The 19,155-nt window shown below is 46.9% G+C and overlaps 1 protein-coding gene across 1 annotated transcript in view; it reads right to left on the minus strand.

Annotated features, from left to right (window-relative positions):
* The window catches only part of nrxn2a (neurexin 2a), a 98,281-nt gene that overhangs the window by 9,476 nt on the left and 69,650 nt on the right, over positions 1–19,155 (minus strand). The window contains 3 exon segments of the mRNA XM_067228641.1: positions 5,933–5,969; positions 12,762–12,783; positions 15,338–15,388. Coding sequence (XP_067084742.1) covers positions 5,933–5,969; positions 12,762–12,783; positions 15,338–15,388 — 110 coding nt within the window.

The raw sequence follows: 19,155 nt of genomic DNA on the forward strand, positions 1-19,155 counted from the left end.
TAGGCAAAGTATCGATCAGGTTGTTTATCACGTTACTTTGGTAATGGGTAAGGACATACAGTCTCTCACTAGCATCTGCGCACAGACAGTATCTAGCTAGCTCCCCCACTCCCACACACACACACACACACACACACACACACACACACACACACACACACACACACTTGCAGAAACACACACACAGATTATGATCTGTTCACATTTGGTATCAAATGCTTACCTCCCACAGAGGTAAAAATTTACAAAGAAATCCATATACTCAATCTCCCAGCCGAGAAATCTTTTATCCTACGGATGGTTCTAGATCGTTCCAGTGGGAGCTCATTTAGAAAGAGCTTTACAGTGTCTTTAAGCACCGCCGATCAATTTTATGAGAACTATTTTGTGCTTAGCTATAGGCTCACATTACCAATTCAGAAGTTATCAACAGTGAACGTTCCTTTAAGCGGAGATAACATTCTATGGCCCTACAGTACAAAGCAAGGCAGGGGCATAGAGTAATATCAAATATCTTTCTCGTCGGATGGTCTGAGTAGAAGATTCCATATCTGATGGAGCATAGAGACGGCTGCCACCATTCCAAGCTGGAACTGCTGTGCATTCGATAACAGTGGAAAGGGCGTGTTTTTGGAAAACATATTCGAACGCAGAGCCAGCACTTAGCTTTACGCGGCTATTCGCTTCCAGTTGTGGGGTGACCCAGTTTAGATGGCAGATATATCTGGGTGATGAACACACGACACCTCAGTATTAGCTACTACCGGCACACATTCATGTCAGACATTGTATTCCTCGTTACTGCCACAGCGGGCGAATCATATATGTTTTTGTACGTTCTTCCCTTTTTTGTTAGGGAACAACGCTAGCGAACAATCTGTCAGGAAAATACCTTACCTAACATACAGGCTAGGCGTTCATCATTCAATGGTCTCGACGGCGTAGAGACCAATTCCAAAGCAGGAGAACAATTAACATGATATCCCACTTTGGGGTGGAGACCAAATGAGTTGAGCTGAAGCTGCTCTGATTGCTGCCAGAGATGTTAATGACCCACTAGCAAGTGGCCGAGAAGAGGCCCTCCTTCCTGGAAGTGCGACGGAGCAGAAGCCTGAGTTGATGAGGCGGCCCAGAATAGGATGAGAGGCAGAGGGAGAGAATAGGAAGGGAAAATACCAGTGGAGGAGTAGAAGGTGGAGGTGGGGGGAGACCAGCCTGACCCAAGACCCCTCACTGCAGCGGTAATCATGAGCGAGGCAGCCATGCGGCGAGACCGCCCGAACGGTCCGAAACTGAAGGTCCCGGTGCATGCTGGGACTGCGGTGCGTTTGATCGTGACGGCGAGGTTTTTCCGCCACATCAGGCTGCGTGGTGCGGGCGTCTTCCTGCTCGTGTGTGTGCGTTTGTGTGTTGTTTGTCTGCGCGCGCGTGTGTGTGTGTGGGGGGGGTGTGTGCAAGTTTCCGTATGTGACCGTTATCTGACAGCTGCTACAGAGGAACCCGTTCTGCATCCAAATTCCACAAAAGACCCGTCGTGCTGCAGAAAGGTGTGCATCTCTTTCAGCTGATGTGGTGATTCTGGCTCCATTGCATCCATTAAGTGTGTCGCCCCCCCCCCCCCCCCCTCTACACACACACCACCCCCCCACGCCCCCTTCCCCCACCCCCCTGCACTGCAGAGGGTCTGACAGAAATACATTTGGCTGCTGCGGGACAAATATCGTCGGTTGTCTGCGTATTTGTCTGTCATTTTTTAATTATCGCGATTAACAGTCCACTAAGGCTGATGCATTTGAGAGGGAGTAGGATGCTGCAACAGGGGGACAGACATGATCTCTAGTGAGCGGTGAATATATATTTACTACATACTGTATACTATGCCTGCCTTACCTCTTTAGAGTGGGTCAAAATGGCGTTCTGAGTTTATTATCTCTACAAAAGCATTTCCCGTCTCCACAATTACACTATAGTTGCTGTGGCTTTCCAATAGTTGCATCTAGCCTTCTGTAACTGCTTCCAACCATGATATTTAACAATGTTGGGAAAAGATTTGGAACACAAAGTTCAAAATAGGCGTCTCTCTTTGTCTTAGCAGTGTTGGCAGATGGCATCTGTTCAGTACACTGTGGAATAGAGTCCGGAGATGTGAGGGCACAGTTTGAAAAGATAAATTTTTTTTTCTACCCCGTTCAAATCCTACAGCATTTCCAGACGCCTGACAGCTACCTGCTGTCGAAATACTACTGTTGGATGAAACCGGCTTCCTTGAAGGCCTCACCGCAGGGGTTTCCAGGAGTTCTGCAATGAGCTTGTTTATTTTTCACCCCCCCCCCCCCCCCCCCCCCCCGGCCCCCCGCCCTACTTGCCATTTCTAATCACACTCTGTCTAATCTGGTCCTAACTGCTGGCTACAATTAGGAGCTGCAGATATGAACGTGTGGACAAAGCACCGTCAGGTCAGAGCCGGCTCCCACCAGCAGCAGTCTGTCTCCACCCACACGGGTCAGAGCCGGCTCCCACCAGCAGCAGTCTGTCTCCACCCACACAGGTCAGAGCCGGCTCCCACCAGCAGCAGTCTGTCTACACCCACACGGGTCAGAGCCGGCTCCCACCAGCAGCAGTCTGTCTTCACCCACAAAGGTCAGAGCCGGCTCCCACCAGCAGCAGTCTGTCTCCACCCACACAGGTCCGCACGGACCCTTAAGGGGTGGCCTTGCAAACACAATGCTGGTGTCGGGTTAACCCCTAGCCCAAACCCTAACCCAGGTGACGGCTGGTTTAGGTGCAGTGTCTGTTAAGCCCCTCTGTGACATTGCTTGAACGAAAGGGCTCTACGAATACACTTTGATTTGATTGACGATGAAGAGAATCCTTTGTGTCTGGCTTTTCACAAGGAGATGTGCCAGGTTGGCCATGAAGCAGGTTACAATAACCCCCAAAAAAGAAGCGAAACAAAACAACGAGATGTGGTGTTTACAGAGATGACTAAACTGACTGCATCGACATACTCAGTGATATCATGTCTGGCAAAGGTATCGTCTGTGAACAGCCAAACAGAACTTGGCCATCTAAACTAATGCAACAATTAGTGGTACACTTCATATATACAGAATCAGCCAAACAAATCCGCTTACAAAGCTCCAAGGAATATTGAAGCCGTAACTAAGGGAGGAGTCACTAAATGAATTTACCACATACACACTACCATAACGTGTGCTGATGGTTTATAAGATTCAAAGGACAAATTGCTTTAATATAATATATTCTTATTTTCGTGTACTGGGATGGATTTTTTTAATCTGTCCTTATGACATGTAATGCAGTTGGTCCAAAATTCCCCAATAATTCAATTGAATTCCCCAAAATATTCCAGAAAACATTTACCTCAAAAAATACCCATCTTTCTCAGTCCTTCTCGGTCTTTGTCTAGCTCTACTTCTCTCTCTGCCTCTCTCAATATCCTGTTATATCTCTTTTTTTATGTTCCCATCATTCCTTCCACAAACGGCCGACTTTGACATAACTGGAGAATATGTAGTGGTTCCAATGTGCCTGAACACCACTGATAACACAATCCGACCACAGCTGCTCCCTCCGAAGATCTGCAGCCCCTGAGTCACGCAGAAAACTCAATTTTCGAGTAGACTAAGAACAAATATGTCTACTTGCTGGCAGTCAGGGACACAGCTCTGTCCTATCTGAAAGGCGCATACACCACCTGAACGAGTCACACCACAGAACTGACGGAGGAATCTTTTTTAATACGTCTACAGGTGACAATTTGTAATGTGGGCGCTGATGTGTCAGTCACCCATGTTGCTAGCTTCTCCACTGACAGAAATGAGCTGGCAGCTCCAGCATGCATCTCAGTCCATGCCCTATACCCTGTGGGAGGCAGAGAAGCGTTTTTCAACCCAGCAGCATCGTTCCAGACTACCAGTGAGTCAGCATTATGGCTAGGTGAAAAATATGCAAAGGGTGAAAAAATAAGGAAAAGGTGCAAATTAGAAATATGTTCCAGGTGGGCTGCTGCGGTTTAATTATCCAGCCATGAGTGGCCCTTGGCGGGTCTGGGTGGGATGTTCGTCTGATCTGTTGATTGGTGCAGCCTGGGGGGGGGGCAACCAGGAAGTGTACGATTATTTTTTTTTCTGTTTGTGCTTTGTGGTGGTGAGTCATCGGGCACCGATGCTGCTCACTGAAAGTTGAAATATTTGGATTCCTTTTTAATTCATGACTATGCATAGTTTATTACGAGTCCTGGTGCAGGGGGACCTCCTAAAGAGCTTCACTGTAGGGATTCTCTTTGGCCTAAATTGTAAGGAAAGGGATTCCTTACATCATATTTTTCAAGCAGGTTTTCCAGATGATCAGGTTATACCCACACGCCTGTGATGAAAAGTATTCCTTGATTGCTGGTGCATGGAAATCCACCTAGAGTTCATCGTATTCATAAATAATAATAATGAATATTATTGTTGCAAACTAATCGAGTGGCAAGTAACATTAAAGGAGCATTTGTGACAGGTCTCAAAACGGTACAACAAGTCTGAATTTCCGTAATGGATACAAATGTGTACAGAGAAACGGCGAGGCTTCGGAATGGTCCTCTCGACCGTGCAACATTGTTTAAAACGAGTCCTCCAGCTGTACGACTTCATACTTCCTGTGCCACATCCAACATTTCCACACACCACAACAATCATGAGGACCCTTTATCACAAAGACAGCTGCCTCCCCGTCCCTTAATTTAATTAACTTGATTAGATGCTCCAGGCTTTCTAATTAAATACAAAACAGAATTAGATGCAAAACGAAAAAACATCTAAACTAGATGGCACGCACATGAAAATACATTATATTCAGCCATGTGGTGCAAAACATACAGATGTTTGTACTATATACAATACTTCTTTCCTATACCACTAGTATTAACTAAAAAAATTGGATTAATAATGGTTTTCTTTACCTATTGCTGCCCCACAACCTCTACAGTCCGAATACAGACACAACATTTTTGTTCACCTAACTTCTCCTTTTCCTCAATATTTCTTTTGGTTTTACTAACGTGGGGGCTCTCTGATATTGATATCTGTGGCCTTCTGTAAAGTACTTGTGACACCGGGCGTTAAAACCTGAAATACAAATGAAATTGGATTTGGTTTGAATCTCTTTAGGTGAGGCGGTGTGAGTTTAAAGGCTTTCAGAGCATGCATTGAAATGTAAAAGTAAAAAGAAAATCGAATAAAAAAAAAATAACAAAAGGCGTATGACTGCCTCTATGAAGCCAATGTCTGAGGGAAAAAAGCCCCGGGTATATTGCTAATCTCTTCCAAAGGGCATGAGCCGTGATTTGGGTGAGGTGAGCAGCGACTGGGCCACGAGGTCTGTGGCAGATAACGTGGCCATTACACTGGAGGAGAGCCCAGGCAGCCAGCGAAACCCACTCACCGAGACTTCTGGATGTAATTACTGCCATCGACTCACAATTGACTGCAAATCCCAGACATTAATTAAACGCTACCGGGGCCAGGCATGGCTCGTGCCGAAGTAAACATTCCCAGTGAGGAAACCGAGAAGAGAGCACACAGGCTCCCCACTTATTGATTCATCACAGAGTCAGAGGAGAGAGCAAAATGAGAGAGAAGTGTTCTTAAGCCATTGGACAGGGTACTTAAGTAAGTATATAGCCACAAAATAACCACCTCCTGTCGATGAGGCTTTGAGGCCAGCATTATGCAACACAAAAAGACAGACACGGAGAGAAAAAGAAGTTAAGTCCTTCAGTTCAGGTCTGTTTTGGGGGTGAGGGAGACTGATTGGTAAACCTTTGCTTTGGCTTTCAAGTCTAATTTGTTTCAAACCTGACTTTAAAGGCACACTGACAGTTTTTTAAGTACGATATAATCCTTGATGAGTGCATCAAAAACACCCTGCCGACAGCGAGCAGAAGAATGTCACTGGTGCCCCTCACTTCATCATACCAGCTGCACCTCCCACAGATTTCACTGGGGTCACACACACTTTCAAACCAAGCAAACCCCAAAATATAAATCCAAGACTTTGTTGTTTTGCTTTTTATTAACCAATGAGAGTACAGTACATAGCCAAATAACCCGGCATGTTATATATAACATGTTAACTTGGTTTGCTGTCACCTAACAAGAGGCTTAATGGCGGATAGTTAAGCCCACAGCATAGGGAACAGATTCCTATATACATGAACCAGGAGGAAGTCAGTTGCTGACTAAACATGAACTTGTTCCCTATAAGAACAGTTATGAAAATTATGCTACCACAGGTATACATAACTGTGTACTGTAGCTTCCATAAGTCCTTTTATTTATGTATTTTTTACCATAAAGTAAGGTAAGGGTTGACCTGGTTTAACAGTACACTCTAGCACTCTGCCACTGGTCATGGAATTAGTGGAAAAAATATTTATGTAAGAAAGAATAATAATACAAGGGATGGTTCAAAGGCCAGGTAAATACAATGAAAATAGGTCAGACTGCTGTAAAAAAAACCTTTCTGTTCTCTCTTTCTCTCCATCTTTGTGTCAGTCCCTCTCGGGCTCCTTTAGAAAGCCCCGACCACAGCGAGGGTCCGAATCTGGAGCGTGTGGATGTAGGCCACCCCCCCCCCCCCCCCCGGCGTGCAGCCGACGGCGTGGTCCAAAGATCGGTCCAGGTGTGAGGGGACTGGCACCGCCGGAGGAGCCCCGGCGCTCGTTTGGATGGAGCCGTTATGCGGGGGTTTCACAAACAGCTCCACCCCAACCCCTCACCCCCTCACCCAACCCAGAACCCTGAACTCCGCCCCCGCCCCCCTGGTCCCCCTGTCCACGGTCATGGTCAGTCACGGACCCTTTGGGAAGGCACCAGCTGCCAGAAGTTGGACGATGAGCAGCCGAAATTGCTGACAAGAGAGAGAGCAATAAGGGTGACGGCAGCCCCATGAGTAAGGAAAGGAGTTGATACAGTATGCATGGCTGGTTCCCATGACAATTTGACCCCAAAGAACGGTTTCACAGCGCAGGGAGGAACACACCCAAGAGACAGTAACTGATTAAAAATACAATCTACAATATGGGGCCCTGCCCTCATCTCTTTGTCAAAAAGAAATGAAATGGTGATTTTCCTACGCTGATTACTTTTTGAGGATCTGCAGGAAAAAATCAATTCCCATTTTAAAACAGCACCATCAATCTTCCAGGTCTGTGTGTCCATCATACTGCAGGTGGAGTAGGGACGCCGGGAAATCGAACGCCACAGAGACAAGAGTTCAGGAGCGTCTCAAGAACACCTTCCTTCCCATCATTCCTTAAGGTACACTGTGCCTGTTAGCAGGTCACAGTAGTAAAAATGTCTGTATACGTAATATAAAGGGCAAATAAGTGTGTATATTGTATATACTATATATATATATATATATATATATATATATATATGGTTTCTCTTTCTCTCCATCTTTCTCTCTCTCTGTGTCTTTCTGTATTCTTTCTCGTTTTCTCTATATACACACATATATATATATATATAGTATTTATACAGGGATAGAGGAAAAGAAAGAGAGATGAAAGGGAGAGACTAGAGACAGAAAGAGAGAAAACGAGAAAGAATACAGAAAGACACAGCGAGAGAGAGAAAGAGAGAGAGAGATGGAGAGAGATGGAGATGGAGAGAAAGAGAGAGAGATGGAGAGAAAGAGAGCGATGGAGAGAAAGAGAGATGGAGAGAGAAAGAGACAGAGAGAGAGGGAGTGGGAAAGAGAGACAGAGGGATAGAAAGGGAGATAGAGATAGAGAGTGAGAGACGTACTGTAACAGTCAGAGGGTCTTGGATCTGCGGACCGTGGGGTCTGTCTCGGAGAGATTAGCCTCTCTCCAAGGTGCTGCCATGCATTGATAAGTTCCATTTCCTGCTCCTCTCCATTGAAACTGAAGTGGATTCACACAGGAGGCAATACTGTTGACTGAGCAGGATTCTGCCATATATTTATTTGGCTCAAAGGTGTCAAAGGGTTTAAATAAAAGAAGATGAATTAAAGTATTTTGTGATGTACCGCCAAACAAAATTGTGAAATGTTGTATCTTTGCAAGCAAAATTGGAAGAAACTTCACTGGTGTCAGAGGTAAAAGCCATGCAGTCTCGAGAAAGTGCTGTCAACCGGGCGATTTTATGCATTCGAAGCAGGACAATGCAGTTTCTGTCAATGACTACATTTGACAAAGAAATACCTGCACGCACATCATAGAACCTATGATGCTACTGTAGAAAGATCAGGTATGTAGACATGCAAGAAGGTTAACCATTCCAAAAATGCGAAAAAATAAAGAAATGTGTATTTGCGTGGCCCTTTTTACAAGCAATATCCCAGAGAGCTTCACATCCGCCCATAGAACTGCACCTAAACCAACCTAAACCCTCAAAGAGGGTTCCAACTGTTGAAGGCGGTAGATGAGCACTGAGCTCGGCAAAGCTCCTCACAGGCTTAGACATGGCACCCGTCCGCGATTGAACATCCGTTGTTCAAAAAAAAGAAACTCGCCGTTCGATGATAGCATCGCGCGCGCGAACGAGGCGTGTCTGAATAACTGAGACGCAAGTCAGGCAGAGAACCTGACTGACAGCTCGGCTTAATGAGTCGAGCCTGTCGGTATCTCAATGTCAGCTGCGATGGAAACCTTCCAGAGTGAATTACAGGAGATTTTTTTTTGGGGGGGGGGGTGGGGGGGGATCGTCGACTGGCTCATCTACGGTCGGGATTGGAAATCGACGACTTGGGACACATTCTGGGCATGGATACGCGGATCCTCTGGTGCGTGTCTACTCCCCTAGGATTGGTTGTAGATGCAATAATACGAATCTTTTTTGTATATTTTTTTTTTTAACTACCGATCAGTCCGCTGTGTGCGTGAGTGTGTTTGACGTTTTCATCGCGCCCCTTGTCTGAGCCGTGTTCTGCTATCTCAGCAGCCCCAGTGCTGGGCTTCATGCGCTCCGCCTTTTTAATGTTCAGTGTGTAACTGTCCGACTTTAACAGCTGGACAAAGACAGCGACTGAAACCTCCGGGGAGACATAAAAGACCCAGACCAGACCTATTGTTTACGCTAATAAAGCAATTAGGACCAGAGACGGTTCCCCCCTCGCCTCTTCCTCTCCCTCATTTTCGACTCGACTCCTCGCTCTCCCTCATTATCCGCGGGCGTCGCCTCGCCTCGGTCGCCCGCTTCCTTGTCTTTCCTCGCATTTCCGTACGGCTGCAGGTGAATTCTCCCTCTGTACCTTGTGCGCACTGCGAAAAGGTGCTTCAGTATTCAGCTCAGCTTTCCCTCCCCACCTACCCTCATCTCAACCGCTTCCCTCAGCAAAGGAGAGCAGCCGTGCCACAGCCGCACAGAGCCAGGAGTAGAAAAAAATGGGGGGATGGGGAAGGGAGAAATGGTGAAAAGATAAAGACGCACAACAGACAAACATATATTGAGAGAGAAAAAAAACAGCCCAGTTGCCTATGGCTACCGGGAGGGTATTTCTGGAGCTTAGATACACTCTGTGTCACCGTAGGTATTGCTGTGTTCTGGAGTGTATCCTTTTATACGGTTGCAGTAGCTGCCACTCTAAAGATTAGCACACCCGGCTACAGTAAGCTAGCGAGGACTATTCCTCTTACAGAGGATTGTGGAAGAGGTCTAATCAGGTCCGGGACAAAGCAAGGCGACTGGTTCATGGCAAGAGAATGCCTGGCTTATGACTAGCCATTGTAACACCCTGTGCAGTACACCCATTCCGAGAGAGGATGGAGGAGAGGGGGCACTAAAGATGGACAGAGCGAGAGGAGGGGCGGGAGAGATCAGACAGAGACGGCCGTCGAGATAGAGCACCGTATTTACATGATCTCGATAAAAGCTGCCGACCCGACAAGGCCCTCACACGTCAAGACACCAGCCAATCGGAGCTCCAGGAATCTCGCTCCGGTGCGATTGGACACATCGCACACTGTGGCTTGCCTATCTCCTGCCATCCGAAGCCTCTGTTTATGTACAGCGGGCCGGCGACTGATATTTCATGGGGACACTTGCGTTTTGTGTTTACGCACTTGCAATCTAGTGCATCATGTTGCCATCAGGGCGAGGCGTGATGTAACTTGACAGAAATTTGAGTGGAAAATAAGGAAAGTGATGGCCGGTAAAATCACCCCGGAGCGGGAGGAGGGAAAGGATGTCGGAATGATAAAGCCACCGAGATCAACTTGACAAAAATAAAAAAAGGGGTGTTGGGGGGGCCCTGTTGACAATGGAGAGGCAGTCTGGGTCACCGGGATGGGAATTGCAGTCATCTGGGTCGAAGTCAGCAGCAAGAACATGAGAAGAGACAGAATAAGTGGAGGGGTGAGAGCATAAAAGGCGACGTATGAAATAGTAATGACGAGCATGAAATATGCAGAGCTAATGCAGCATTGGCGGCAGCCCAACCAGCCCAACCAGCCAGCCAGCACAGGCAGGCAGGCAGGCAGGCAGGCGGGCGGAACAGGCCACCAGGACATGTAACAGCACACGCCTCAACCGAAGCTTTGACGCCGTCTGCATTAGTCATCGCGCGCCTGTATCTATGCGTTCCCCCCCCCCCCCTCCCCCCCGCCGCCCTCCTACCTCCCGTTCTCCCGTTCTCTTTCTCTTCTCCTGCTCTCTCTCACTCTCTCGCGTCGCTTTCTCTGTTATTCTCGATTTTCGTGGGGATTTTTCCAATCGCCCCCCTCCCCCCCACCACCCCTGCTCCCCTCCCCCTCTCCCACGATTAACATATGTAAATCGCGGCGTGGCGGGCGGATCACGCGAGCGCACCGCCCCGCTCGAGTCCCCTCCCTTTCCAGCCTCTCTCTCTCCCGTGCCTGCCCGCCTACCAGGCAGAGCTCCCCCAGGAGTCCTTCATCTTCCCCTGGTCACGGGCTCCGTATGCTGTGGAAAAGAACACTGAGAAACAATGGACCCAAGGGGGGGGGGGGGGGGGGGGGGGGTGGTGGGCGGGGGGGTTCGTCTGAACACCAGCAAAACTCGGCATCACTGCCTCGTTGGGGGGGAAACCTTGCGAAAACATGAAGGAGCTATGCCAGGGCATGGTTGTACCCTTGGTAGATGCGAGCGTCTCTTAATGAATATTACATCTACGGCTTGATAACATATTCATTGGACGTCACACTATAAATAGGCGCGTTGAACCTCTTCACGGTTTCCGCGGTCTAAGATGATTCGAACAGGCTGTTGTAAAGGCGTAGGGGATTGGGCGTCATCCACACATCCGCCCAATCCCCTATTATATTCTTCGCTGCCTGATTAACTGAGCTGGCCGATAATAAAACAAGTTAACAATTAAGATTGCCGATCGTAAGATTGCAAGGGAGCAGATGTGAGGTTTAGTGTAGCTGTCTGCCCCTGTGAACGGGGGGGGGGGGGGGGGGGGGAGTACTCTGTCGTTGTGTCATTTTCCAGAGACCATGCTAATCCAGTACTCCCAAAGAGGTGGGGCAACGAACATGACATACCATATGTCAAAAGCATTCATCGTGCAAACGTTGACAACTCTTGTAATAACTGCTGTTACGTCACGTGACGGGAAGCACTGGACGCAAACAGGGATGCGATCTGACTTGTGATCCTTGAGCAGTACGCCTGGTCGACTCAAACCGCACAAAATCTCCCCAAATCCCGGTTAGGGTTAGCTAACAATATTCATAGTGTTGACGAGACTGGGAGTGGCCTGGAGCTGAACTCGTCAAGACGGAAATACATTCCCGAGCAGAGCATCTGGGCATTTTTCCCAGAGGGACCACCTTCCTTGAGCACTCAGAGATGAATCCCCAAATGAAAGGTACCTTTCTTGGCATGCCTTTCCCACACTACAAGGGCTTATTACGTAAATCAACTTGGGCCCCACAACCTATCTCTTTACCGCTCCTTCCAGCCTGGCTTTATACATGCCTAAAGAGATGCGGAAGCCGATTAGCTCTGGTTATGGGGTTGACAATGCTACTGAATGGAGTGACGCACACGCAAATCTGGAATTGACACATCACTACTTTCCGTTTCTGCAATTATGAAAGAATGGACCAGAAGTAAGTCCAAATTCTAGGCCTGACAGAGTAGCTTCTTGAAACCTATTCGATGCAAAGCCAAGGCACTGTAAAACATCCTAAATAGTACTGTAGCATGCTTGGACAGATCAAATCAAGCTAGGGAGCTGAGTTTCATCTCTCACCCCAGAGTGAAAAGGCCCAGCACTCAATGCATTTGGTGCTGCCCACCAAGCATTGCGAGGGAGTCAGTTGGCTGAGCGGTGAGGGAGTCGGGCTAGTAATCCGAAGGTTGCCAGTTCGATTCCCGGTCATTTCAACTGACGTTGTGTCCTTGGGCAAGGCACTTCACCCTACTTGCCTCGGGGGAATGTCCCTGTACTTACTGTAAGTCGCTCTGGATAAGAGCGTCTGCTAAATGACTAAATGTAAATGTAATTGCCTAGGAGGAACAACAACATAAGGGCTTTGGAAACAAACAGGACAGCTGTCTCATCCCACGACAGACACCGCACACAACAAGGGAGTCAGGTGGCTGAGAGAGAGAGAGAGAGAGAGAGAGAGAGAGAGAGAGAGGGAGAGAGAGAGAGAGAGAAGCTCACACTCTTTAGCTGTCTGTTCTTCCAGTGGCTAAGTAAGATGTGAGGGATTTAATGGCCACACATGTGTGATACAACCAACCTCTACACACAGCGCTTGATCAAAACGGAGCACTACAGACCTATCCTTTTGGCCAAACACACCACGCGTCCTTTCAAATAGCATTGCAATACACTTTTATGCCTGAGTGTGATTCTGTGTTGAGCTGCAATGTAGTGAGTCCAGCTAGTACAAAAGAAGATTCCTTGGTACACCCAAAACTATCTATTTTGGGTTCTTTAAAGCAGCTGGAACGTATACTTTGAGATGACTCACCCAGTAGCGTTTTTCAAACTCAAGGCCATAAAATACTTCACAGGAAGCACTAGCTGGTTCGTCGACACTAAGAAACTCCCAAACACTTAGGGCCCTCGATATTCAATCATTTAGAGATTGAAGTTCTTATCTAAGTCATGTCGACTATCACAAAGGGGGTGGTTTATTTGTAACTCAAGACTCTACAGCACCCGCTTTGTATCGGGAAATATTCCATTTTAAGACAGGAAGAAACTGCTTTGTCAAATGCATGTGAGAGGCATCTGGTAATTACACTATGAAATAAAAACGCATTTGAATGACACATAATATAAGGGAATCGAACAAAAGCTATCTTGCACTGTGTGGCAAATGCAGTTTTTTCCCCTTTGTGCAGGCAATCAAATATTTGAATGGCTGTGGCAAATACATGTGAAGGGTGTTCTGAGATGTTGGTGTTCTTTAGCAATTGCGCTGGTGAGGAGGAGAATGTCTTTGCACGCACACATGCGCTATGTCTACCATGCAATCCTTCTGGTATGCAAATGACTGTCTTTAACAGACTAGAACAGTATAAATCCAATTTTCCGTTTTAGCTTAACCTTATGCATTGTTCATGTAGGCAACTCAACCATGAACACAAATCCATGTACTGGCTCTTTCTTTCCATTTCCATATCTAGGAAAATATTAACATTGTCTGTTTTCATGTGCTTTATAACACCTTCATCCATAGTTATGGTGGCTTGGTTGGTACTTCCATTCAAAATCCCCCCCCAAAAAGATAATGGAATAACAATCGTATTTCCACCTTTTCACAAACTATTGCACATCAACTCACTTGGTAAATACAACGGCACTGGCCTAAAAAATCAGTTGTATAGTATAACTTGTTTTCAAGTATATATATATATATACATCTCTTGAAATATTTAGGCTAGCATCCTGTCTTGCAAAATTCTTTGAGCATGACTTCAGCTAATTCAATACCTCAGACTGCTCTCAGATCAAAGGATTAGCCGTGGGTAATATAGGATACCAGTGCAGCAGTTAGTTTGGTTTACTAACTACATTATTATAATTTATTTGTATCATTTATTATTTTATTTATTCATGCCTTAATCTATGAATGACAATATCCAATTACTTAAGCAGCGATGCTAATTTGTCTAGATTGCATTCGTGACCTATTCGACATGGGTTAGGGCTTGAACCTAACGGAGAGGTGCCGAAAACCAACCTGAAATAAAATCGGGAATAGGAATGAAAATGGCTACCATGAGAGTGCAAACATCCTGTAATTGCTTGTTTCGGCTTTGACAGCATTATATTGTGATCTCAACATCACTTAGACCAGATAATTAGGGGAGCTACATGTTGACTGGTTTCCTTGTTGGAGGTGTAATTAAACAGCATTACCCAGCTTTACACACAGTGCTACAGTCAAAGAGATTATGTAATGAGGGCAAACAAAGCTACAAAATGGTAGATTAACTCTTGTCGCACTAGAGATGGGATTTGTCACAGCCATGTCGCAGAGAACAAGGAGCAAATACTGTAGGTTACATTTCATAACATAACTGTAAATTGCATTTAATTCTAGGACTGTAGGTCACATGATATAATAGTACTGTAGGTTTCATTAAGTGCTATATTTTACATTTCATAATAGTACAGTAGGTTACACTGACCTCCAACACACTAAACTGCATAGTGACAAACAACAAATGGAGGAAAAGGATAGTAACATTCTTCCTCTGAGCTCCTTCTGTGGACACTCCATCAGTCCACTATCCCCAACGTTCTCCCCATTACCCAATCTTACGTCAACATGTTGGTCGACATATGAAGCGTGCGCAAGTTCAGTCAGGCAAGACCGATCCCTGCACTCGGGCTTAATCGTAGTGTACACTACTCGCTCCCCCCGCTAAGAACGCCCTGCCTTCCCCCGTTCCCTGGTCGGGCGGTCACTGGGGTTCAGGTCGATTAGCGCTCCCGCCTTATCAATTAATGGCGTCACATGATCCGTGCCTTTAAATATGATTCTCTCCCTGTGTAGTTTGTTCATGCTATCAAGTGCGCGACCCTCCACCACCCCGTCGCCACCCGGTTCCTGTCTCAGTCTTCGGCTCGATTGGTCGTCGGCTGCCGCCACCGCCACCAGTGTCTGGACTCCGTGGGGGATTCTTCTTCAGGCGTTGGACAGGCGCCCGTTGATCTATATAATTCCCCGTGGGGTTCAAGCTCCAAACACCATAGTACATTTATTATTCTGTAATAAACATATTCACTCATCCCAGGTCTCTCCTGATTGAAATGTATATCTGAGAAAAAACAAATCAAACAAATAAATAACAATACAAAACAAAAATACGTATTCCGTCCATAACGATGGTTTCCGATCTAGAACCGTAACCTAGAGTTACTCCTGTACTTATTCTGGACAAACATACTTAATTGAAGTCACTTTGGATCGAGGCATCTGGAAAAGGGCAAAAACCAGCATGTATATATTCAGTATGAATGAACAATGCATAGCAAATAACTGCAACCAAACAGACGCCGGTAAGCAAACGCACAGAGTGCATCCACTCCTGCACGCGACGCAATCCCAAAGAAGCCAGTGACTGATTGGAGAGACACTAGTGTCCCTTGCAATCTCCTGAACTTGGCTTTGTCTGTTGACACGATCCGAGGAATTCTGAGAGGTGCATGGAGAGCAACAATCAAAGGGCCTCCGAGACAAACGCCATGGCAATCTAGTAGATCCAGTGAGGACAGATCCTCTTCCCGATAGGCTGCAGTGTGTCAATACGAACCGTGGCAGCCAATGTGCGACTGCATCTTGGGGAGGAGGTATTGCATCGTAGCAAACCTGTTCAAATTCGAAGGTAGCCCAATCCAACACACTCTGAATGTAAAGTATGTTCCCAACCTCGGGCCATCACATTGAGAACATTTTTGCTGAGATAAATTAGGCACTCCATAACCAAGACCTTTCTGTAATTACGGGCTGAGTTGTCAGTGTGTTCACTTATCTGTGAAATTGTCTAATCCTGAAGGGATTACACAGGAAGAAGTTTATCATCATGCCAACTGGAAGAGTGTGAGAGAGAGAGAGAGAGAGAGAGAGAGAGCTGCTACCTATTCCCATGACTCTGAAATCTTGCTGTAACCTCAAATGGTTTAGAGACTAAACTCCACATTCGCATTTGGATGGAAAGGAAAATGAAAAGGATGTGTCTATTTTTGGTGTGGCTTACAAAATGTCTTGGTTGATATTTATCTATTTTCTTTCACCACACAATAACATACGGATCCACTGTTGATATCATCACTTGAAAAGAGAGGGAAGTTTCTGAAGAAAACCGTGGAATGATCTAACACATTCGCAAATTGTTCTCCTGGACAGTAGAAACAGCACCGCAAATTAAATAATGATCCAGATGTTTTTATTTTTTACTTTGATGTATTTGTATGTAGTAACTTAATTATCTCTAGCCCCCCAAGAACAATTTGAGGTATCTATTATAAGGACAGCCAAAGCCTCTGATGTATGTTCATGAATGTGTGTGTCATCTAGGACATGGAGGTGCGAGTGTGTGTTTTTGTGTGCGCGCGCGTGTGTTTGTGTGGGTGCGAGTCCAGTCCTACACTCTCCTAGAGAACAATCTTCTTGTTGAATGCAGGGCTATTCTTAACACCGTCTTGGGAGATGCGGGGGTAACTGACGCAGAGCCTGGTGGAAACTCTGCAAAGGTCCCTGATTCCATGGAGGAAAGGTATTTCTGCCCACCTAAGTGAACATAAGAGGCGCACAGATTGTGTGCTGATCACAGAAATGCACTCTATATGAAGGCCTAGCAGTCGATGCCTTTGTTATATCTACGGCACATCGTATTTTTCTTTCAAACTGTTCACTTCACAAGGTGCCACAGGACAAAATAGGTTCTCCACATGAAGTTAGAAAAATACAGAACAATACTTGTACTCGCATGGAGCTGCAGGATGGGTCAGTTGCACTTTAGGAGAACCCACTTAAGGAGAACTCACTGTAGGAGAACTCACTTTCTGAGAACCCAATGAACTCACAGTGGAGTCTTTTAGCGGTGAAATGGCTTCAACCTTAGCCGAACAAAATGGTTGTATTTAAGTCAAGTGAAAATGGCTACTCATGCATGGATATAACAGCAGAACACATCTATTGTATTTCAAGGGTAACACCGGGAGAGCATGCGTAAAGGTCCAGTCTGTTCTGGTGTTTGTGCGTGTGTGTGTGTCTGCATCTGCACAGCTGCCAAACTACAGTATGTTAAGATGTTATGGTTAAGCGCACCACAAGAGACAGTTGATGTCACATTGACAGCCAGACAGGCCAGAAGCCATGGAGAAGTACAGCAGTGGAGATGACATGCCCTAGATACATTTATTACTGTGACTGTATATTATTTAGGAACCGGGAGTAAATGCATGCTTAATAGAAATACACGGCACTAGAACATTCTACCTGGAACAGCATGCTTTTTCCCCTCTAATTAAATTCCAACGATTCTCGTCAGACAACAGCGGACCATTTTAACCCCGTTTTTTTTCTCTTCGAAATCCCAAACGTTATACTCTTTGGTCCTTGACGCTGTGGAAGTGAGACTGTGACTCTTGGTGGAGCTAGGCCAACAGTAGTGCTGACGGCTTCAGCATCTCCAAACCTCATGTGGTGAATGTGAAACAAATGGTCATGTGACGGGTCCAGGTGTGTCGGTGGATCAAACATCCCCCGCGGCAGCCGTCTCTGGCGTGCTGTGTGCGGGGGGTGCCTGCGATTGGTCGGGCGCGGGGCGGCCCGCGATGAACGCCCCCGGCGGGCGGAAGGGGGGCCCGAGCAAACGTGTGTGTGTGTGTGGGGGGGGGGGGCTAATGTGGCCGTCAAACAGCAGGCTTTCATCTGGGCACTGGGCTGTGAGCGTCGGGGGGCGGGCGGTGGAGACGGGCTCCTCTCTGCATGCTGATGACGGGAGGAGGACACAGATGGGAGGAGCGGAGGGTTCGCAAACCACGCGCACACACACACACGACCACAGATACACGCACGCACACACAGACGCACACACAGTTGCTGAAACCGAATCCTTCGCTTCGACCATCTGCGTGAGGAGGGACAGACTTGAGGAGGAGACACTAAGGACATCTGAAGGAACACAGGAAGGAAGGAGAGATGGAGAGATAGATAGAGGAGGAGAGCGGGGAAGGGAGGGGAATATCGATTGATATGCTTGAGGGTAAAAGGATCCATGCTCTAAGCCCTTGGACCACCCCTGTACCTGTGAATAGTTACAGCACGAGGATAACCCCCTTTTCCAAATGACACAAGGCCTAAAACGAGTACATTTTGGACAGCAAACACATTTCGAAAAGGACCCAAATTGGTTATGGTCTGGATGCATGATGGCTAGTGTTTGGGTCCTCTTTGACTTGTCTTCCTATGCGGTAGAAGATTCCCATCCAGGAAATGAATACAACGTCTCTTCATGTCACAAGGCTATGTTTTCCGACATACTGTAATTGCAGAGGAGAAGCGCGCCCCCCTCCCCCCCCTCCCCCCCCTCCTCCCCCCCTCCCCCCATCCCCCACACACACACACCCAAACACACACCAGACACACACACACTCATGCCTATAAGCTAAATATAGACCGCTCGCATTAGGGAACAATGCCGTGAGCGGCAGAGAAAGAGACACACAGAGAACTACAACTCCACTGACGCCGCAGTTTCCTCCTTGGGATCATTCAAGTGCCTCCCTCCGGACCCGCGCGGAACATTCGACGCGCTGTCGTGGATGGAGCCGATACAAACCATCGATACGGGTCCTTGTGAAGGGGAGAGGAAACCGAAAGACGGCAAACACCTCCTGTTCCTCCCGGGTGTTTGATTACACGGAGGCCATGTCAACGCACAGTGGGAAGGCCTGTGCAGAGGGACTGCGCTGCTATCAGAGCAGGATTACGGGCGATACGGTTCTAATAGCGCAGATTCAATTCAGCCCAAGTTCCACTGCTTTACAGCTGCCAGAGCTGCCGTAGGGAGATAAGCGAGCTACAAGCAGTGGGGTATTCTTCACGAGAGATGAAATTGGGTCTTAGATAGATAGCCAGGCGGAGGAATACCGGACAGACTATTCCGGGTGCAATTGAAC

Source organism: Osmerus mordax, chromosome 25 (genome assembly GCF_038355195.1).
Source record: "Osmerus mordax isolate fOsmMor3 chromosome 25, fOsmMor3.pri, whole genome shotgun sequence".
NCBI lineage: Eukaryota > Metazoa > Chordata > Actinopteri > Osmeriformes > Osmeridae > Osmerus > Osmerus mordax.